Source organism: Myotis lucifugus, unplaced genomic scaffold, assembly GCF_000147115.1.
Source record: "Myotis lucifugus unplaced genomic scaffold, Myoluc2.0 scaffold_771, whole genome shotgun sequence".
NCBI lineage: Eukaryota > Metazoa > Chordata > Mammalia > Chiroptera > Vespertilionidae > Myotis > Myotis lucifugus.
The window spans coordinates 703-22793 of NW_005871819.1; the positions used below are offsets into that span (position 1 = coordinate 703).

A 22091-nucleotide genomic window follows, 5' to 3' on the forward strand; every position below is an offset into this window, starting at 1 on the left:
TGATTCATAACAGTAGCAACATTACAGTGATGAAGTAGCAATGAAAATAATTTTATGGTTGGGTCACAACATGAGGAACTGTATTTAAAGGGCCAGAAGGTTGAGAACCACTGGACTCTAGGAAGAAGGGAAATGGCATTTGGAGCACCGTCTGTGCTAGGTGGCTCGACACATTCCCATTCATTCATTCATTCATTCATGCCCCTCTCATGATCCATCCTTCAAACATTCCCCCAACACTTCCTTGGTGACCAAGACAACCAGGGCCCTGCCCTTCAAGGGCTCACAGTCCAGAGAGAGAGACACACCTGTCCCCAGTGACAACTCAAAGTGGGTGAGACGACTGGGAGGGAGGTGGGGCGGGAGAGAGCCAGGGGGCATCTAATTCAGTCTGGGTATCAGGGAGGACTTCCTGGAGGAGGAGACAGCTGAGCTGAGAGCTGGAGGAAGAGGAGCAGGAAAATCAGATCAAGGCTCTACCCTTGCTGCCCAACATTTCTCTTCATCAGAACCTCGTATCCATTCTTTCACTCCTTAAAGCCTTCCCTGCATTCTCCCTTCCTCTTCATCTGGGGGCTCTACTTATGTCCATCCCTGACCCTCCCGGGCCTCGCCCTCAGACCCTTCCCGGTCCAAGCTAGCTCCAAGTCTTTCCTTCCGCATTTTCTACGCCTGCCCAGGCTTTCCCCGCCCGGCCCATTCTAATACCCGGGCCCCGCCCCTGCCCGAGTCCCGCCCCAGGTGAGCACCGCCCAGGCCCGAGCTCCGCCCCCGGCCCGAGCGTGGCCGCTGCAGCCCCGCCGACCCGGCGCCCTCCGTCCCCACAGCGCTGATGCAGCAGGAGGCGAGGCAGCTGGAGGCCGAATTGCTGCAGCGTGTGCAGTGGCGGCCGCGGTCTGTGCGCGGCTGGGGCTTACTGCAGCTGCTGTGGTACCTGGTGTTCCTGCAGCCGATCATCTCCGAGGTGCACCTGCGGCGCAAGAACGTGAAGTTCCTCTTCATCCGCTTCAGCGCCTGGCAGTACGAGGGCTCGGACAAGCTGTGGGCCGGCCTGGTGACCACGCTGTGTGAGGGCATCCGCCACCACTACGGCGCGCTGCCCTTCAGCGTGTACTCGGTGATGGGCAACAAGCCGGCCACGGCGCCGGGCTTCTGCCAGCGCGAATGGCACTGCCGGGGCCGCGTGTGCCTGGCGCTGGTGGCCCTGGTGGTGGCGCTGGGCCTCGGCGTGTCCCTGCTCTACCTGTCCCTGGGCAGCCACGCGCAGAGCCACAGTAGCACGCACAGCAGCGTGATGTGGGTGTTCGGCGGCGCGGCCACCACGCTTTCGGGCTCGGGCCTGCTCATGGCCGTGTTCTCGGTGATCAAGCACCTGTTCGTGAGCCAGCGCAAAAAGATCGAGCGGCTCGTGTCGAAGGAGAAATTCGGCAGCCAGCTGGGCTTCATGTGCGAGGTGAAGAAGGAGGTGGAGCTGCTCACCGACTTCCTGTGCTTCCTGGAGATCTACCAGCGGCGCCGGCTGCGCGTCGTGCTCGAGATCACCGGGTTGGACACGTGCTACTCGGACCACGTGGTGGGCGTGCTCAACGCCATCAACACGCTGTTGTCTGACTGCCACGCGCCCTTCATCTTCATCCTGGTGGTGGACCCCAGCATCCTGGCCGCGTGCCTCGAAAGCTCCGGCTCCATGAAGGGCACGGCCGACAACGGCTACGTCTTCCTCAATCGCACTGTCACGCTGCCCTTCTCCGTGCCCATCATGGGCCACCGCACGAAGCTGCAGTTCCTGCACGACGCCGTGCAGAGCCGCGACGACCTGTTGTACCGCGAGATGACGCGCCAGCTGCGGCCACTGAGCCCGGGCGGTGACGAGGGCGCGCAGCTGCTGACCCGGGACGCGCAGGCGGGGGCCGAGCGCGCGCAGAGCCTCATCGACGCAGAGGCGACGCGCCGCATCCAGCAGGCGCTCTTCTGCCTGCACGACGAGCGCGACTGCCTCTACGAGTACGTGCCCGACAACTTGGTGTGCATGCGGCGCATCGTCAACACCGTGCCCATCACCTTGCGCCTGCTGCAACAGCAGCAGCGGGACTTCGGGGGCCCCACGCCGCGCCAGGCCGTGGCCTGGGTCGTGCTCGCCAACCAGTGGCCCTGCCGCCTCAGCTGGGCGCTGCAGTGCCTGGAGGACCAGCAGCAGGCCGGGGGCGCGCACGAGGCCCGCGCGCGTCTCTGGGACGTGTTCCGCGACAACAGCAGCGAGCTGCACTCCCTGACCAAGGAGCTGCATAACGTGCTGGACCTGGACGGCGACCCCGAGCTCTTCCAGCGCTTCCTGAGCGCCGACTTCCCCTTCACCGTGGCCGAGGCACAGAACCTGCTGCGCTGCACAGTCAACCTGGACCATTCCATCCGCCGCCGCATGGGCCTTCTCCTGGCGGTCAAAGCGCTCAAGCCGCCCAGCCCGCCCAAGTCCCCAGCCGGCGACGCCCCCCACGCTGCTAATGGAGCCAACCACACCCCTTCGGCGGCCTCCACCGCCCACGGAGCCAGCCATGGAGCCAGCCATGGAGCCAGCCACGACCCCCGGGCTGCCCGCGCTGTCACCAGAGCCAACCCGGCCCGCGAGGTCTCCCACCCCCGAGACATGAAGCAAAGGCATAAGCCCAGACCCGGGTCTTGAGTGTCCTGCGCTTCAGGGAATCCAGCTTTCATTCAGGGGCGGTGCCTTGAATGAAGGACTCTGGGGCAGCAAGGGCAACAGTGCCCCCTCTGCCCAGATGAGGACACGTGCAGGGACCCAAAGCCCAGTGTTGGGAATGAGGCCTGTGGTGGCCACATTCCCCACGTAAATCTCTGAGAGTAGCTAACAATAGTGCCAGTATCCCAAAGCTGCAGGAGGACCACTGAAGACTCATAGAGTTCAAGTGCAATAAATTAAGGCGTGAGAGCCCTTGATTGGTCTTGAGGCCCTGGTCTCCCTCCCTCAGCAAGAACTAGGGACCAGGCCTGCCCGGTTCTGCCAAGCCCATTCCCCCCAGGGAGCAGCAGCGTCAGCCGGCATGGTTGGCATCCCGAGGGCAGGAGGGGCTGCGGGGGTGGTGGGCGAGGCCCAAGCAGGGAAGATGAAGGACAGATGTGCCACGTTGACTCAGGCGATAGAGAACACCCAGGCCTCGGGGGATCCAGGTCCTAGTCCCCATACCCAAGCCTGCGCCTCTGCAGGCAGGGCAGGAGCTGGCATTTCCGAGGGCAGTGTGGCTCCGCCCCCAGCATGAGTTGATGAGGTAGCGCTGGCAGCTCAGCCAGCTGGGTGGGCAGCACTGCCTTCCCGGACAAGTAACTGTCCAGAGGCTGCCTTAGGGTCATTTCAGGGCCCCTTGAGCCCCTTGAGGAGGTCAGGGAAGATGAGCAAAGCTGGGGGCATGTGTAGGACACAGAGTCGGAGCCAGAGCCGGGTCGAGGGGGGTTATCCTCGGGCTGGACTCTGCCTGCCTGGCACACCTTCCCCTCCTGCCAGTGGGAGAGACCCAGGATGAGGCGTCACTCCCCAGGGCAGATTCCTATTCCTCATTGGTCACATAGCCACACGCTCAGGCCTGTGGTGTGCCCCGCCCGGTTCAGGGTGGGGAGGGAGTACCAACAGGGTGTGACTCTGAGCCAGGGCCCTGAGCAGACAGTGCCAGAAGGAGCCTAGAGCTCTCAGAGCACCCACCCGCATGCCATGCAGCCGCGTGCGGGTACTGACATCATTCCTTATCTCCAAGGCTGGGTACAGCACCCCAGTGCCCCTGGCCAATGATGGTGCTAAAGTGGACGTAGGGCAGAGCCAGCCGGTGACTTCACAGGCGATGCCAGGACTGAGGTGCCTGGAGAACCTGGACCTGCTGGGAGAGGTTTTCCAGCAGCAGGAGAGAGCCAGCCTGAGAAGGAAGCCCCTTGGAGAGAAACACGGGTCCCAGTGACACCATTAGATCAGTGTCGCTGTGACTTGATATTGAGCAGAGCCACTATATGTCCCTTCCCTTTCTTAAAAAATTTTTTTAAATTGATTTTAGAGAGACGGAGAGGGAGAAGAGAGAAACATCAATCGGGTACCTTCTGCACGAGCCAGCAACCCGGGCATGGGCCTTGACCAGGAATTGAATTGGTGACCTCTCAGTGCATGGGACGAAGCCCAACCGAGCCACACCGGCCAGGGCATACGTCCCTTCCATCTCCCTTAAGCCAATATGATTGGGCTTCTATGTCTTACCACCTAGGGTCCCGGCAGAAAACAGATTGGGATCAGGAGTGGGGCGCTGCAGGAGGCAGGACTAGCCTTGGCTGGCGGTTGGGAGTGGGACTGAGGACCTCCGGCCCCAGGAAGAAGCTGCGGACCTGTTGTGTGGTTCCGAGCCGTGGTCAAACTGGTACCCGTTCATCTTAGACTCTGACCATGTGCCTGCCAAAGCTAGAGTTTTGGGAGACGATGAAAAAACTGAACTTGGCCGAAATGGGATGGCTGGGTGTGCCTGAGCTGGCTCGCTGTCCACCAGGATCTCGCTCCCCTTTAAGGTGTGGAGCTTCTGCTGCAACTTGCACCCAGGCGAGGCCAGGGGGCTAGTTCCCACAGACCACGGGGAGCGGAGGTCATGTGTGTCCCTTTCCTGCTGTGGCAACAAGATAGGCGGCAGGTTTGCCTTCATTCCTCCTCCCCCTACCCCACCTGCCTGCTGGATGCAGGAACCCTGAGGCCCTAGCCGGTAGCAGAGCCACAAGACAGAGGGGGCCTGGGCCCACAGCTTTGTGAAGAGCTGCCTCCATCCTGAACACCCGTGTGTGTGAAAACGAACACCTGGGTTAGGGCATTGATACCTTTGAGATTGGATAGTGTCTGGCCAAGCATAAGACTCCTTGTGTCCTCACGAGCTATGGCGATGCCTGGGTGGCTGAAGATAAAGGGAACCCGCCCCGTGATCCAGGACTCCCAAAAGGTGGAAAATCAGGAGCCCTGAAGAGTTGGCTTGCTAGTCTCCTGGGGCTTGTGTCACGAAGTCCCACAAACTGGGTGGCTCAGAATAACAGAAACTCATTCTCTCACAGTTGAGGCCCGAAGTGCGAAATCAAGGGGTCAGCAGAGCCAGCGCAGGGGAACCCTTCCTGGCCTCTTCCAGCTTCGAGCACTTCGTGGGGGATGAGGTCCCCTGGCTGTGGCCGCCAGCCCTCCAGCCCTCCATCTTCACATCCTCTGCCTGCCGTGCACATCTGTGTGCCAAGTTCCCCTTTTCGTAAGGACACCAGGCATTCTGGGTCAGGGCCTTACCCGTGGCCTCATTTTCACTTGGTTACCTCTGTGCAGACCCGTCTCCAAAGGTCCCATTCCGAGATCCTAAGGGTTAGGACTCCACGTTTTTGTGTGGAGGGAGGTTGGGACATATTTAACCCTGAATGGTTGGAAAGACCGAATCCCTCACTCTGAGCTCAATTTAGTGAAAGAGCAGGGTCAAGGCTGTGGGGCGCCCCTCAAAGGCATCACATGAGACAGGTAAGCTGAGGCCCCCTACCCCCCACTGGAGCCGGAGACAGAGGTCACCACGCTAAGGGCTGAACGCTCCCATGGGAGTTGATTCCTGAGCAACAGCTAGAACTGACCACAGGTCAACTGAGTTTGGGGGGAGAGGGGGCTGCTCTGACAGACCCAACCTGGCAAAGGACTGTGGCTCCTCAGCCTCTGAGGCTGACCTCACACTCCCAGTCTCACCAAGAAGGGGGCCGAAGCCAGGACAGCCTGGAGGGTTCGTCCCACCTCCACCGCACACCCAGCACAGGGGGCCCCAGCTGGAGGCCGATGCTGCCCACAGCTCAGAACCAGGGCCCGTGCAGGTCTATCTCCCCAGCTGCCCGTGGGGTGAATGGGGCAGGTGCTAGGGGCTGGTGGCCGATGTACATGGCACACACACAGCTGCCAATGACCGAAAAGTCAACGGACAGTGGCCACTGGGAACAGATTCCTGGGCCTGTGCAGGAGCTGAGTGGCACTAGGGCTCCCAGCCGGTGACACTGGGATTCTTGTGGTCTTCCCACCGCCTCTACCCACCCGAGTCAGCGTCCCACGCGGGAGAAAAGGGGCAGGTGCAAAGGTCTCCCCTTGAATGCTTCTCTCGTTTTCTGAAGGTGAAGTTTCGATTTCCTGGGAATGCCTTCCAGCCCCAGGCACACGCTCGCCATGTCCTGGCCGCGGGGAGCAGGCTGCCCAGGGGGCTCCAGGGCGCTGACTCATGCCCCGCCCCCCTGGAACGTCCAGATGTCCAGGGCCAGCACGGACAGGCTGGTGTCTGCTTCTCCTTGAGCCCTAGGTGACGGGGGGCACAGGAGTGACCTCTGAACCTGAGCGCCACATCACCTGACTCCTGGACCTAAAGCTGGAGAATATTTGGGGTTTTTTCCTCTGAAGAAAGATGAGCACAGAGTGGACTGGCCGTGAGAGCTTAGATACGAGTGTGGACACCCGTACAGGACGGGGCAGCCCCGGGTTTCCTGGGGGGCTGCTGCCACAGCCCAGCAGGTGCTCCGGACCAGAGCTGTCTGGCCCACCTCCCCTCCCATGTCCAGAACTCCCCCCGGGAAGAGCACGAGCAGAGAACAGGCAAAGGTGAACCAGCTCTGGTTTATTAGAAAAGGTGTGGACAGAGTTGCACCGACAGGAGGAGCCCCTCCCCAGCCCTCTGCCCACTCCACCCCACCCTCCCCAGGTCGTAGTGCCTCTCAGGGCGCAGCTTCCAGCGGCCTGGACAGCAGGGTCTCCAGAGCCCTGGCCGCCCCCCACCAGCTCCCTGATAGATTTATTGCACTTAAGAAGAAGAAAGCTCTGATCCTCTGCCCCCGTCCCCCACCCGCACCCTGTTTGGGGCTGCTCTACAAAGTCCAACCACCACCACCACTCACCGCCCCACACCATCCTCCTGCCTCGTCCCGTGCCCAGCGCCATGGGGGTTGGAGGGCATCCCACCACCACCCAGGACTCCTGTCCTCCCAGGCAAGCCTGGCCTAACAGGCCCTTCCAGAAAAGTCAGTGGATTTGGGGCTGATGACCTTGGAGACTCCCCCTCCTCTGGCCCAGAGGCTTAGGGGCTGGACACATAAACAGGAGTGCTCAAGTCAGGATGGAGAGGGCCACTCCCTGTAGCTCCTGCACCCCGTGTAGTGTTGCTGTGGGAGGTAGGGGTCCCCAGAAAGGCGCCCCCACCCCTGGCCTCCGGGCCTCAGGAAGGCTGGGGGTGAGGGTGAGCAGGTTCTCATGGCTCTGGCCTCAGCTCATAGAAGACCGGCTGGAAAAAAGGAACTTGGGGAGGAGATTGGGGGGGCCTGTCAGAGCCAGGGCCTCTCTCGCTGGCTCCCCAGGCCCCTGGCCCTCATCTCACCTAAAGTGTCACAGTGTCTCCTGCCCGGATTCCTGACTGGCTTCCAGAAGCAGCTCCTCGAGCTCCTTCTCGTTCTTGGAGCAGCTCAGTTCTGCGCGGGGGGAATGGGTGGGCGGCCTCCAGTCAGGCGGGTGGAGGGTGGCAGCCTGTCCCCACCAGCCCTGCCCAAGCCAGACCCTCAGGGCAGCACAGGCCAGGGTCCCTGAGATCAGACTCCAGGGAGAAGCCCAGGACCCGGGAAGCCAGGTGGGGCCCGAGGGCCAAGCCCTCCTCGGCCCTGTCCCTACAAGGGCCATTTCAGGGCAAACCAAGGCTCGCTAATGGGCAGGGGTCGCACACAGCACACAGGCCCTGGTCAGCCTGCCTCAGAGCCCCTCTCACCGTGTTCCAGGCCACAGCTGCCCGCCTTGGCCCCGGGCCCCGGGGGCGGCTCTGGGGGCAGTGCGAGGGCGAACTCAGGCTTCAGGCCGTTGGGCAGGGGTGGCCCTGCCTGCGGCGGCTCTGGCTGTGGCTGAGGTTCCGACGACCCTGGGTCCCGAGTGCTGACGGCCTCAGCTGGTGGTAGGGCAGGTGAGGGGGGCGGGGAAGGCAAGGCAGGTGGGGAGGGAGGACGAGGAGAGGGCGGCACAGGGGGCTCTGCTCTCTCAGGGGGGCTCTCCACTCGAGTCACCACAAACACTTTGTGGCCTCGGCCCGGGCTGGACACAGAGATTCGCTGCTCAGTGGGGGAGGAAGGGCTGCCTGGGGGGCTCCTATCCCCAGGGCTCAGGGAGTCCGTGGGGGGCAGAGGGGCGGGGCAGGGGGCCGCAGCCCTCTCCCCATCCTCCTCCTCCCCATCCTCCCCCTCGGAGTCTGAGTCTGAGTCTGAGTCCAGGCCGGGCCCAGGGGCCGGGTCCCCGTTCTCCTGAGCTTGGGGGGCAGGCTCGTCCCCAGGCTCCTCGTCAGGCTCCTCGTCAGGCTGGGGCTCGGTGACGGTGATCTCGGGCATGGAGGCCGACAGCTGCAGCCGCTGCTCCTTCTCCTCCCGCTCCCGCGCCTGCACGAAGTTGCGCTTGCAGCCGTTCTGGATCTCGGCGAGCAGCGCCTTCTGCGTCTCGATGAAGCTCTTCACCTGTGGGCAGAGCAGGCCTGGCTAGGGCTCGGGGGCCTGTCCCTGCAGCGTGTCCTTCGGTCGTCCCGGCCGAGTCCACCCCCACCGCCCGCAGCCCGGCCGAGAGGAGAGCCCGCTCACCGCCTCCTTCTTGGGCTCTCGGTCGAGGTCCAGGCGCAGCAGGGAGTGGTTCACCTTGAGGGCCAAGGACAGTGCCATGAGCCCGCCCGTCTTGATCTCGTTCTCCCGAAGGTCCAGTCTCAGGAGGCGGGGGCTCTCGGCGATGAACTCCGCCACCGCCACCGCGCCTGGGAGGGGGACCGCAGGGCTGGCCATGGGCCCACGCCCGGCTGGCCGCCCACCGCCCCGCCTGCCGGCCCCTCCCCCGCCCCGCGTCCTACCCTCGCAGGTGAGCTTGGTGGAGGCCAGGCCGAGGCGCAGCACGCTGCGGTTGCCGATGAGGCCGTTCTTGAGGTTGCGCACGCCCTCGTTCCCAATGGGGTTGTGGCCCAGGTTCAGCGTCTCCAGGCTCTGTGTGTGCGGCTGCAGGGGTGCACGAGACGGAGAAGAGGCCTGCAGGCCGGTCGGGAAAGGGGCGGACCCGGGTGCTCCCCGCTCAGCAGTGCAGCCGGCCCAGTGCCAGCATGCTCCTGCCTCAGGCCGCGAAGCCTCCCCAGTGCCGGCCGCCCTGCCCACTCCCCTTGCGGTGGGGAGCTCGTCACCTGGTGGAGCCTCTGTACCCTGTGGGCTGGCTTTCAATTCTGCGTAATGAAAAGGTCTCAGCCTTACTGAAGGCTTCTAGAGATCTTAACCAAACGTTTTCACCTTGTGCACAAGTTCTGTGCTGGCGATGGAGGGCTACTCCCTCAGGGAAAGGCCGCAGGGGCTGAAGGAGAGGAATCGTCCAGAACCTACCGGGAGCACGGCTGACAGTGCTGGGCGCGGGGGTGGGGGAGGTGGCGGCGGGGACCCTCTGGTGGACTCACCAGCGTCATGCCCAGAAAGACCATGCCCGTGTGTGTGAGCTGGTTGTTCCACAGCACCAGGGTCACCAGGCCCTTCCTCTGCTCCTTGAGGCCCTCGCAGATGTAGGCCAGACCTGGCGGAGGCCCCTGGGTGAGTCCCGTCGGTGGTGTGGGCTCCACCCTCCCCTGGGTTGGCCGGCCCTGCCACCTCCTGCTGCGACACCCCTGCCTTGGCAGGCACACACCCAGCTCCCGATCCTCCGTCTGCCTAGAGCTCTGCTCGAGTATCACCCTCTCCCGCAGCCTCTGGCCACCAGCTGAGGCCCCCCCACTGCTCCCCCCCCCCCCGCCCCAGCACATCGCCTCCGACACTCATTCCCTGTTCATTTATCTTAGCTGCGCTTTCCCGAGGGCAGAGGTCTCCCAGCTGGGAGCCCGAGGTGACAGGCCTGGTCGGATAGGTGGTCAGTAAACATGGGTCTGGGCCTGGCTGCCCTGGGGAAGGCACTGGCCTCCGTCCCACTCTGCCTGCCCCTCCTCCCCTTTCTTCACGCCGAGGCCAGGGACTCTGCCCAATAGTGAGCCAGACCCAGCCGCCCTCCCCAGGAGGGAGCTGAATTCCTCCCGCTGATAGCTCCTCTTCTCTTCCCCTCCACCTCCTGGCTCACCACAGCTTTCCCCAAAATACCCAACGCTTAAGTGCTTTCCCACCTCACGCCTCAAACCAGCTGTCCTCTGCCTGGATTCTCCCCAGGCTGTCAAACCAGTGGGCTGTGCTGTCAGCCCCACATGGCCACCTAGGGGTCCCCTCCCTGCGACTTAGAGAGCCTGCAGCCGACCTTTTGTCCCAGCAACCTCGTTTCCTTCCAGATTGTAATTACTTTATTTATTATTATTTTAAAAATTGATTTCAGAGAGGAAGGGAGAGGGAGAGAGAGAAACATCAATGATGAGAGAGAATCATCAATTGGCTGCCTCCTGCACGCCCCCCACTGGGGATCGAGCCTGCAACCCAGGCATGTGCCCTTGACCAAAATCGAACCCGGGACCCTTCAGTCCCCAGGCCGATGCTCTATCCACTGAGCCAAACCAGCCAGGGCGATTGTAATTATTTTAATTATCTGTTCAATACCTCACCTCATCCTGCAGGTCTCACTGAGCTGCCCCTGCTCCAGGACACAATCCCCCTCTGGGTGGTAACCACCGGCCCACACAGTCCGACTCTGGGTGGTAACCCCTCTGGGTGGTAACCACCAGCCCACACAGTCCCCAGTGCCTGGGGTGGTCTGTGTTCACTGGGATTGTCTTGGTCACTGTGTGTCCCCAGCACACGGAGCACCTGACTGGGCAGTGGGTGCTGGGGGACGGGAGGGCGGGTGACCGCTCACACACCTGAGTCCAGCACGTGGTTGTTACGGAGGTCCAGGATCTGCAGGGAGCAGTTGAACTTGAGCAGGTTGCCCAGCTGGGCTGAGTCCTGCAGGCCATTGAGCTTGTTGTCGGCCAGGTACAGCTCCCGAAGGTTCATGTTCATCTTCAGGGCTGTGGCTGGAGGAGAGGAGGGCTCGTGACTGGCCAGGCTCACAGGACCCAGCCAACAGTCCCAGCCCCCAAGGGGCTGCACTCCCCACCCAGCCTCCCGGGCCTGGGCTCACCGAGCAGCACGAGGGGCCGCCCCGACAGGCTGGCGTTCTCCAGGTGCAGCACGGCCAGGCTGCTGCGGATGCGCAGGGCACGGGCCACGAAGGGCGCGGAGTGGTCCAGCAGGGGCGTGTTGCGGGCGTCCAGGTACTGCAGACAGCTGGTCTGTTGGGGCAGCAGCAGGGCTGGGTCAGGCTGGCCCCTGCCCTCCCTGCCCCCGGGGACCTCCCACCCCAAGTCCCAGTGAGCAGCAAGGCCATCTGCTTTTACATCTGGGGCTGGTGCTGGAAGGCCTGGCCTGGGGTCCTGTGGGTGAGCGAGGCGGGGGTGGAGCTGGTGACGGCCGAGTTCCCCGACTCCCGTGGGAGTAACACGGGGGTGGTGACCATGGGTGCCTCCAAGGGATACATTAAGGGTAAGGGGAGGAGGAGAGCAGGGGCCAGGGTGGGCCTGGGGCAAGGCATCTCTTAGTACAGCTTTCACACGGGGCCTGGAGGGTGGGGCCCGACACCCCTAAGGAGCTGGGTGCCCTGACAAAGCACCTGGACCCCTCTATGCCCGAGCTCCCCCCACCCTGGAAACTTGGAGAGGTGGCGGGGGAGGCACCCACCTTGCGCATCATGTGGGCGGCGGCCTGCCAGCCCCGGGTGCCGATGTGCTTGTTGAAGGAGATGTTGAGGTGGGTGGCCGACTCGTAGTACTCAATCATGTCAAAGAGGGCTGAGGCGCCCTGGGGTGGAGACAACGGCTCCGCATCAGGTGGAGGCCGCGGAGACCGGGAGGTAGGAGCCGAGTTCTGACACTGCTCCCGCACCTCCGGGTCCTGAGAACCAACCCTTCCATCTCCTGGAAAAGCCCTGGACGTGCCCCCAGGACTGACGTGCTGTGTGACCAGGACAGGCCTCAGTTCTCCAGGATCCCGACTCCTGGCTCTCCTGTGGCCTCTAGACCTGGGGCCTAAGCTCCGGGGATCCTGGTGACCCCCAAGTCTCCAGAGGGAGGAGAGGATACCTAGGCCTAGTGGGGAGGCTGCTTTCAGACGTTTCTCAAACCTGCCCTGGCTGGTATGGCTCAGTTGGTTGGAGCATCATCCCGTGTACCGGAGGGTCGCGGGTTCGATCCTGGGTCAGGGTGCATGTGAGAGGCAACCGATCAATGTATCTCTCTCACATTGATGTTTCTCTCTTTCCCTTCCCCCTTCTCTAGAAATCAATAAAAAGGAAAAAAAAGAAAAAAGGAAGTTTCTCAAACCCCTTCCCCTGCAGACACTATGATGGGGGGTGGGGTGGGGTGGTGGCAGGACACTCCTGGAAAGGCTCCAGGTGGCCACAAGCCTCCCTCCGGCCTGGCTCCCCAAGTCTCTCCCTTCCTTACAAAGCCCCTGCCTTTCGGGGGGTCTGGGAGACCCCTTCTCTGGGCCCTGCCCGGAGCCCCATTCTTCCCATCCACTCTGGTCACACTGGATTTCCCTATTTTGTCCTTCAAGAGGCCCTGCCCAGCCCTTGTCCAAGGGGGTCCCCTCCTCCTGCAGTGCCCCAGCCCCCAAACCTCTAAGAGCCAGGGAGCTCAGGAAGCAGGTAAGGGTGGTGGCAGAGATGCTCACATCTTCGTCCAGGTTTGTCTGCTCCAGATCCACGACCTTGAACTGCAGCCTCTTGAAGACCTCTTCCAGGGCCTCGCAGGCCTTGTAGTCGAGCTTTTCACCTGGGAGGGGACGGAGCGCCGTGCGTGCGTGTGTGAGCTCACGTCTTTGTGGTGGGGGGCTGGGTGCAAACCGGGGCTCCAGGCCACCCGAGGGAGGAAGGGCTCTCACCCCCACCTCGCTCTGGCTAAGCTCTTCTGGGGGGACCCACTGACCCCAGCAGCCCAGGCTCATCCTGCCCTCGGATCCACCTCTAGGGAAGGCTGGCCCTGCCCACCCCTTCGGGCTCCCACCTCTGCCCAGAGACACACCTTTCAGGTCCAGACAGTCAATCCGGTGCCCGAGGTCCGTGAACTCCTGGGAAGGCAGGAGGGATGGTGGTTAAGCAGGACGCGCCTTACCTCTGCAGTTCATCTGGCTCTGCGCTTTCTGAGGTGAGGCAGTGTTTGGGGTGGGTGTGGAGGGGCACAGCGGCTCGGAGAATGTGGCAGCTCCTTAACTCCCCTACACCCCCCTAGACCTGGGCAAGGCAGGTCTGGACGAAGCCCCCTGCCCCAGCTGAATGGAGTGAGGGAGTGGGCCCTGGGCGTCTTGGGGACAAGCACTTCAGGCAGAGGAACAGCCAGCGCAAAGGCTGTGAGGCAGCGCTGAGGCGAAAGCTGACAGGTCAGGCCTAAGAGGCCGGGGGAAGGCAGGGTGCCCAGCCTGGCATGCAGTCCGCTCAGTGAGGAGGGAAGGCCCTGGGCAGACATCCTGCCGGCTCCTGGCTGCGCTCCACCCCCCTCCACAGGGGCCAGGACAGAGGCTGAGGCCCAGCCTTGCCGAGGGGGTAAGGGCAGGCTTGGCCTGAACCAGGCTCCAGGGCCCACATTCCTGACCACCACACTGAGTGGCCATCTTTCCCTGGACCTGACAATGAGACCCTCTGGAATCCTCCACAGAACCCCTAACCCAGGTGCGCAGGGATGGGCGGCCGGCATGACTGCTCACAGCCACGCTGTCCGAGGGAGCAACAACCCTAGAAACAAACGTGGGCACATTCTGGAGGGCACTTCGGCAGTGCTGCACCCCGAGCCAGGCCGGTGGGCCACGGGGAAGTCGCCTGCAGGAGGTGGCTGGGGGAGGGGCACACGTCCCAGGCACAGTAACACCCTCGCCACAGAAATCAGAGACTGTCCTCCCGCCTGGAGAGTGACCGCCGTCCTACCAATGCCCAGCAGAGGCCAGAGGACAAAGCCCAAGCTGTCAACAGCAGGGACTCCTGGGGATGGGACCTGTACAAGAAGTGAATTTTGCTTTTTATGTCTGTAGCGTTTTTTTAATTAAAGAATATATATTACTTTTGTAATTCAGGCTTTTAAGAATAAATATTGTATACTTGGCTTTCTGCCTGGGGAACAGAACTTTTCTGGGGAGTGATATTTAAAATTCTTACTTTACATAAGTCTCTACTGTGTAAATATTCATGAGGAGCCTGACTGCATTTGCCGCTGAGTGAGGGTTTTCCAAGGCTTCTGTGAGTACAGGGCCCTTGGCTGGGTGAGCAGGCCGGGCAGTGGGAGTGCGTGTGAGCAGGCCCGGAGGCTGCTGGGAGGTGGGGAGCCCCGCCCCTGCCTGCATACCTGGAGCTGCCTGAGGAGCTTGGGGATCTGTCTGCAGTTCAGCTTCTGGCAGGCCTGCTTGTAAGCGCCGATGACCTCGTCCACAGTCACGTTCTGGGCTGCGGGCACAGAGGACCCCAGCCCGTGACTCTCCACATTCTGGGTCCCTCACACCCTCTCCCCTCCAGCCCCAGGCCTCTGCCGGCCCCTTCCCCTCTCAACAACCCACTGAGCTCTGTTCTCCCGTCGAGGGCCCCTGCTACCACTGCTGTCCTGGGAAAGTGCCCCCAAACCAAGTCACCCCACCCTCCACGCCTCCCCATGGCTCCCTGAGCAGTTTCCCACAAACAATACACAGCTAATACCACTCAATGTTCTACTTGTCAGCTGCCCACCCACCAAACTCGGGGCCCCACAGGGCAGGGCTGGGCTGTCTTGGTCGCCACCATTCCCCATGTCCAGCCCAGGGCCAGGCCTAAAGCAGGTGTCTGATGGGTTGTTTTCTGCAGGAGAGAACGAATCTGTGAAGAAGCTGAGCTCAAAGAGGTGAGGCACCTTGCCCCCGGTCACACAGCTGGTAAGCGACAAGGCCCTCAGCTCACGGCGAGGCCATGCGGTCTCTGAGAATCCCCAGTCCTGAAACACCTTCACCACAAAACCTTCCCCGACGGCGCTCGGGGCTGGGCAGAGGGACGCAGCCCAAACCCAGCAGCTGCACAGCCCAGACCCACCACCACAGGGAAGGCCTTTCTGGCTGCACACATTTGCCTTTCCAGACATTTAATAAAAGGCGACAAGCAGCATGGGCCTTTCTGGCTTCTTTCACACGGATTTTGAGTTTGGGCCCCTTTATAGTACAACTAGTGGCCTGGTGCACGAATTCGTGCACACTGAAAGGCAATTAATTAGAAGAAATATTTTAATATCACTATTCACCCTTTCTCTATAATAGAAGTGTCAACCAAATTCACTACGGAGGATGAAAGATCGAAACACACGCGTGCGCCCTAGCAGGTTTGGCTCAGTGGATAGAGCGTCAGCCTGCAGACTAAAGGGTCCTGGTCGACTCCAGTCAAGGGCCCGTGCCCGGGTTGTGGGCTCAAAAAAAAAAAAAAAAAAGACCGTACCCTTTTATGTAATGATGTTTACGATCAAGGATTCTCCCTCATCATCGATTATTCTAACATTCCCTCCCCCTTCCTCTCTGAAATCAATATTTTTTTTTTAAAGGAACACATGTGTGCTATTGGCACCAACGAGAGCTTTATATGTATCGTGAATGTGTGAGTTAACTTAATCTTTCATAGATATAGAATAAACTTGCTTAATTAGACCTGCTTTCTGATGTAGCTAAACCTTTTCCAGCCCAGTGAAGCACTTCAACTTCTCTTTCAGGTAATTGTCAGCAACACAGCAGCAAATATCAACATGGAGCAGGTTATTATTGTAGATCACGCAGGGAGAACAAAGGGTGAAATATTTAACTGCAGCAGCTTTTGACTATATTCTGCGCAGTGAGAAAACCTGAAGTCATTTTCAAGGTCCATCATTTCTTACCTCTTTTCAGTCAGGTCAAGTTTCTAAACTTTCTAAATCTCCATTTTCCGGCTAATGAAAAGAAAATAGGATTCCACCGAGTCTCCTAACTACCTACTCCAGCACTTCTGTGAGGATCAAATGGTATGAGGCACAGAAAACGCTTCACAGACATTTGGTTACAGTGTGAAATGTTTCCACCTGGCTATAAAGCAAATTGTGTTCCTGGGCTGAAGAAACTCCAAGGAGGCTGGTCGCTAGGGAGAGGAAGCGAGCGTGGCTACGTGACGTCATTACCCGGACGGACACTTAGCATATTAGCCTTTTATATATACAGATAAAGTAACTGTCTGATGTACCATTCACCAGGTAGTGAGACATTTGTATTGTTTTCCGTTTTAGGCTATTAGATCTTGGATTTTGCCCCAGGTGACCAGAAAGACAGGAAGTTAATGCTCTGAGCAGGGGAGGGAAAGGGTCAGGCTGGTATAGAAAGCTCTTGAGGCCACCGGCCAGTGTGGCTCAGTTGGTTGAGTGTCATCCCATGCACCAAGAGGTCACTGGTTCGATTCCTGGTCAGGGCACATGGCAGAGTTGCAGGCTCGATCCCCTGTGGGTAGGGGGGGGTGTGCAGAGGAGGCAGCTGATTAATGTTTCTCTCTCTCAAATCAATAAACTCCCTCCCTTTTTTTTTTTTTTAAGGAAAGAGCTCTTGGGGCCAGCAGAATGGAACAGAGGAGGGCGGGGAACAGGAAGAGGGCCTCTGCAGCCCTTCCAGGCTTCCCTCACCCCTGTGCCGCCCTGGCCAGGCACTGGGCCAGCAGGAGCCCTGCAGGGATTCCAGGAAAGTGGCTCCACGCAGAGAGCAGATTCTCCCCCAGGCAGTGCGCTCGCCCGGGGCTCTGCACCTGCTGTCATTGATCACCACCCTGCTTCCCAGGGCAGGACGCCGAGGTCCAGGGGCCCTGCACCCGCTGTCACTGACCACCACCCCGTCTCCCGGGGCAGGACACCGAGGTCCAGGGGCCCTGCACCTGCTGTCATTGATCACCACCCTGTTTCCCAGGGTAGGACGCCGAGGTCCAGGGGCCCTGCACCCGCTGTCACTGACCACCACCCCGTCTCCCGGGGCAGGACGCCGAGGTCCAGGACAGAAAAGCTGCCTCCCACAGCCAGGCAGCCAGTGCAGCACAAAGGGGAACCCTGGTTCCAGAACGCTCTCCCCACTGGGGTGGGGAGGCTGGAACCACTGTGTTGGAGGTAAGAGGCCAACAGAGACCCAGCCACCCGAGGGACAGGCCTGTCCTCTGCCCCTCACTTCTTCCTCGGGGAGCTGCGCCCACGAGCAGCCTCCCGGGGGCCAGCTGTCCGCCCGCAGACCCAGCGAGCGAGCTGTCTGCCAGGTGCTTGGTGCCCCAGCTCTGGGAACACAGGAGCTGGCCCTACCTGGAAGGCGGCCCTTGGGACTCGAGCAGCTGCCTCTGCGAGTCCAGCCAAGCAGGTCCATGACCCTCAGGGCGTCTATGAACTTGAGTGGGGAAAAATGATCTCTTTATTTTCAATAACTGCACTACAGTGAAAATGAGCATTTCCTAATTAAGATAGTGTTTAGCAGACCCTGTGACTCTGTCACCAATACACATGCCCAATATTTTCATATATTATTGCAGCTTTAGAATGTTCATCACTCTTGTTATTTCATGGGTCAATAAGGAAGAACATAAATACCAAGTTATAATTTTAAAAAATGTAGCTAACTGTATTTTAACTGGCACCCTTTGCAATCCTATTTTATTTTTTTGCCTTTGAAAATCATCACTCTAAGAAGGGATCCATATGCTTTATCATCAGATGGCCAAAGGGCACAAACCTCTCCATAAAGGACCCAGGCTGGGTTGGCCTGGTCAGGTCGTCTGGGGATGGAGTAGGGACTGGGCATATGTGGGGTCATTACTAGCAGTTCTCAGCATCCCAGACAGTTTGCAGGGAACCAGTAATGCCTAAGCAACCCTCAAACTCGATTGGTCCTTGAGGTGTTTTGCTCTGACATCCCTTCCTCCAGGAAGTCCTCCCTGACTTCCCAGACTGAGCCAAGTTTCCCCTCTGCTGCCCAAAGTCCTCAAGGAGCCTCTGGGTGAGCTAAAGACCCAGGGTCTCTAACCTGGCTGCCTCCACACCACCCACAGCTGCCATCCGACTATCTCTTCAGCCAGACATCTACCGGGTTTGGATGAAGGCACAGCCTCACAAAAGGTTACAGCCAGAACTCAGGAGACTAGCCCTGCCCACCCATTTACAGAAGGGGAAACTGAGGGCAGTGGGCAGGAGAGGTAGACACACTCAGAGAAGGGTCTTGGTGCCCCCCAATGACAAGAATGAGAACTGCATCTTGTTACTTTCCTTAAGGCACACTTTGGAGGTGGAGGTAGTGCTGGGAAAAGACACTAAAGGAACAGAAGTGGGCTCAGTCAGTCTACTGCAGAATGGGCTGGCAGCCTGGGTGCACCCCCGCCCTGCCTCAACGTCCCCAACAGCACCACGAGCTCATCCCAAGCTTGCCACGTCACCAGTGGGGGCATACAGTGTCGGGTGGCTCGGGAATGACCTTATAGTAATCATGATGTATGTGTGTTTCATTCATGTATTAAGAAAAACAAACTACCATAGCAAAACCAGCATTCTACATGTTATCCTTTGGGAATGAGATAAAATATTCAAATAAAAAAAATGAACCAATTTAAGAAGAAATGGCAAGAAAACAGCAGTGCAGGTGTTGCAGAGAAATAATATGTAGCATCTTCACAGCACTCGCGCTGTGCCAGGCGGCCCTGCACACACTTGCTCCTCTGTAATGTGATGAAGTGGTCACCGGGAAACACTGGAAGGTCAGTACTGGGGACGGCAATGCAAGGGAACCACCAGCAGTGCAGAGGCCCTAGGCAAGGGGCTGAGAGGCCCAGGCTGGAGCGCCAGGGCCAGGCTGCGAGGCGGGGCTGCAGAGTGGTAACGCCTGGCGTGACTGGGGCCTGAACCCTCGCTGCCTCCCTCCTGCACTGCGACCTCGGCTAGGGCCTCGCAGGTCCCACACCTGGGCACGGACGGGGTCTCGAAAAGTGGTTAAGAATATAGGCTGTGGCCCTGGAGGGCAGGGCTCAGTAGTAGAGCGTCAGCTTGTGCACCGGAGGGTTGTGGGTTCGATTCCTGGTTAAGGGCATGTACTTGGGTTGCAGGTCTGATTCCTGCATGTGGGAGGCAACCTATCGATGTCTCTCTCACATCGATGTTTCTCTCTACAAAAAACAGAAAACAGATTTAACCTTGGGACCTCCACCGCCTTCTCCCTAAAATGGTGGTGAGTGTAACTTGGGCTGTCTGTCCCTCGGAACAGCGTTTGGCACACACTCTGGAGTGCTCACTAAATGCCAGCCATCACCGTGTTCCTCCCCCACTGGAAGGCAGGGACCCAGGACAAGCCCACAAAAGCACCTCTCCAGGGATGGACCGCTTGGTGAGGCCAGGCAGACACATGGGTGTGAGGTGGACATTCATTTGTGTCTCAGGTTCAAATGTGTTGGCTCAACTCCCAAGCCCTAGGCTCTGAGGACCCGACTTAAGCAGGGGCTGGAGTTCAGTGGTCAGAGGGGGCGGCAGTGCGTGAGGGAGAGGGGACGGGAGGTGCAGAGGTAAGAAGACCCGCGTGCCAACCCTTGTCCTGGTGAGGCTGTGATCACCAATCGGCGTGATCTCCTCCCCCGGCTGAAAGGGACACCTGCAGGGTCTCCGGAGATAAGGACGTGGGGCACCACGAAGAAGCTGGACCAACGGGGCAGGAGCTGAGCTCTGGGTAAGTCACAATGCTAGGACTTCCCATGCGCTTTCACTCAGCCAGCTCCTCGGTCCTCTGATATTGGGGAGCCAAGCTCAGAGAGGACAAGTGGTCTGCCTAAGGCCACAGAGCCAGGCGGGCGGGCCTGGCACACACACCCAGGAGGACTTGCTGTGTAACCAGGGCCCGGCTTTATTCTCACACTACCCTGACTAGCCTGAGGGGAGGCAGGGGTGGGGCAGAGGCACTGAGGGGACTCCTGGACGCTGAGCAGGCTCCAGGGGAAGGTGGAGCTCTGGGGAGGGCCGTGCTGGGGGGCAGCTGGCAGGCAGGGCCTCGGCCGGGGTGAGCCTCTGCGGCCCCAGCAGCTGGCACCCGTTTCCCAGGAGAAGGCTTGTGGAGCAAATAGCCCGCCTCCCCTCCCCCCTGCTAAGGCCCCACAAAGGGACAGAGAAACCGGATGCCGAGCATCAGGTGACAGGCAGAGAGAAGTTTGTCTCGTTTGCACACAGGTGCAGAGGCACCCACGAAATGCAAGGACAGGTTGGACACCAGGGGGCGGCGATGACTCAGGCCATCCCTGACAGCCTGGAGCTGCGGGAGACAGACACCGTCATCCGTCCAAGTGGGAGTCAAAACCCAGGAAGCAACACTAGGGGTGGTGGGGAGAGGGGGACAAAGAGGGAAGGGGCCCAGCTCTCACTGCTGGGCTACAACAGCCAGTGGGGGACACAGATGAGACGGGTACAAATGCAGCAGTGGGCAGGGGCGCCTGGAGGGAGTAGCTGTGCGGGGTGCGATGGAGGTGAGGGGGGCACAGTGGGCCTCTGCGTGAGACAGGAGCCAAGGGGCTGGGCGCAGAGCAGCGACAGAAGCAGCTCAAGGTCTGGGAGGGTGGTATTCTGTAGGAATGGGGCCCCTCTGGAGCCCACTGTGCTCCCTCTCAGGGAGGCTGCTGGGATTAGCACAGCGGAAGTGACAATCCCGTGTTCCCTGTAAGTGCCCTTCCATCTTGGTGACACCCTGAGGCAGGACACAGAAAGGCCCCGCTGACAGCCACTGACCAGCCACCACGGCCCGGGCCTTCCCCTGCTTGGGGCCCTGCTGGCTGTACCCACAAAGCCCCTCAGCCCGCCAAGGCCCATCCTTTGTCATCCTCCACTCAGAGGCGAGGCTCCCAGAGGAACCAGGGGTGAGACTAAAATACCCGGATCTGACTTGACTTCAGCTGGACAGTGAGCAGCTCCGGCTTGCAGGGCACACCCTGTCACACGGTGCAACTCTGCCGCAGCAGCAGGAAAGCAGCCTTTATTTACCTTTATTTTAATTTTATTTTTTTATCAAACCCTTGTGTCGAGGGCTGACTTTCAATAGATCGCAGCGAGGGAGCTGCTCTGCTACGTACGAAACCCCGACCCAGAAGCAGGTCGTCTACAAATGGTTTAGCGCCAGGTTCCCCACGAACGTGCGTTGCATGAAGGGCGTGGGGGCAGCCCCCTTTCCGGCCGCACCCCAACAGCCTTTATTTAAAGGAGCCGGCACGTTCACATAAAACTTTACTCATAAAAGCTGGGCTGCCGCAGACATTTCTGGAAGGACACAAGACACGGGGTGGCTGCTTTTAGGAAGATTAGCTGGGGGGCTAAGAGTGGTAAGGGAGAGAAACTTCCTTTTCTTTTCCTTTTATGGAACTTTATTGGGGCGACACTGGTTAACAAAAAGGATACAGGTTTCAGGTGCACTATTCCACTACACGTTATCTTACACTGAATTGTGAGTTCACTACCCCAAGCCAAGTCCCTGTCCATCACCATTTATCCCCTCTACCTCCATGCCCCCAAAGTTCATTTTCTTTACATGCCTTTTTATATCTTTGAATACTGAGGTACACACAAGTATTACCTACTCAAAAAATTCACACACCTAGCCCGGCCAGCATGGCTCAGTGACTGAGTGTTGACCTATGAACCACGAGGTCACAGCTTGATTCCTGGTCAGGTCACATGCCCAGGTTGTGGGCTCGATCTCCAGTGTGAGGCGTGCAGGAGGCAGCCGATCAATTATTCTCTCATCATTGATGTTTCTATCTCTCTCCCTCTCCCTGAAATCAGTAAAAACATATTTTTAAAAATTCATACATTTAGTTAAGAAAAATCAACTTCCCTGCCCTAGCTGGTTTGGCTCAGTGGATAGAGCCTGCAGACTGAAGGGTCCTGGGTTCGATTCCGGTCAAGGGCACATGCCTGCGTTGCGAACTCGATCCCCAGTAGGGGCCGTGCAGGAGGCAGCCAATTGATGATTCTCATCATTGGTATTTCTATCTCTCTCTCTCTCCCTCCCCCTTCCTCTCTGAAATAAAAAAAAAAAAGAAAATTTATATATATATATAT

General features: G+C 59.5%; 2 protein-coding genes across 3 annotated transcripts in view; one reads left to right on the forward strand and one right to left on the reverse strand.

Moving 5' to 3' along the window:
• Positions 1-828: 828 nt before the first annotated feature.
• On the forward strand, positions 829-2955 carry NKPD1 (NTPase KAP family P-loop domain containing 1). Its single transcript, XM_006106127.3, has one exon. The coding sequence runs from the start codon at positions 833-835 to the stop codon at positions 2678-2680; it is 1848 nt and encodes a 615-aa protein (XP_006106189.1). The 5' UTR covers positions 829-832; the 3' UTR covers positions 2681-2955.
• Positions 2956-6627: 3672 nt separating this feature from the next.
• The window catches only part of PPP1R37 (protein phosphatase 1 regulatory subunit 37), a 45416-nt gene continuing 29952 nt past the window's right edge, over positions 6628-22091 (reverse strand). Inside the window, exons 2-13 of one of the 2 annotated variants that reach the window (XM_014448142.2) lie at positions 14361-14458; positions 13050-13095; positions 12700-12800; positions 11707-11826; positions 11111-11261; positions 10848-11003; positions 9477-9589; positions 8892-9063; positions 8632-8798; positions 7782-8511; positions 7401-7491; positions 6628-7321 (exon numbers count right to left, since the gene is read on the reverse strand). In XM_014448142.2, the coding sequence (XP_014303628.1) occupies positions 7409-7491; positions 7782-8511; positions 8632-8798; positions 8892-9063; positions 9477-9589; positions 10848-11003; positions 11111-11261; positions 11707-11826; positions 12700-12800; positions 13050-13095; positions 14361-14458 (1937 nt within the window). In that variant the 3' untranslated portion in view covers positions 6628-7321; positions 7401-7408. The remainder of the gene's footprint in view (positions 7322-7400; positions 7492-7781; positions 8512-8631; positions 8799-8891; positions 9064-9476; positions 9590-10847; positions 11004-11110; positions 11262-11706; positions 11827-12699; positions 12801-13049; positions 13096-14360; positions 14459-22091) is intronic. The other variant, XM_006106128.3, reaches the window with a different exon arrangement.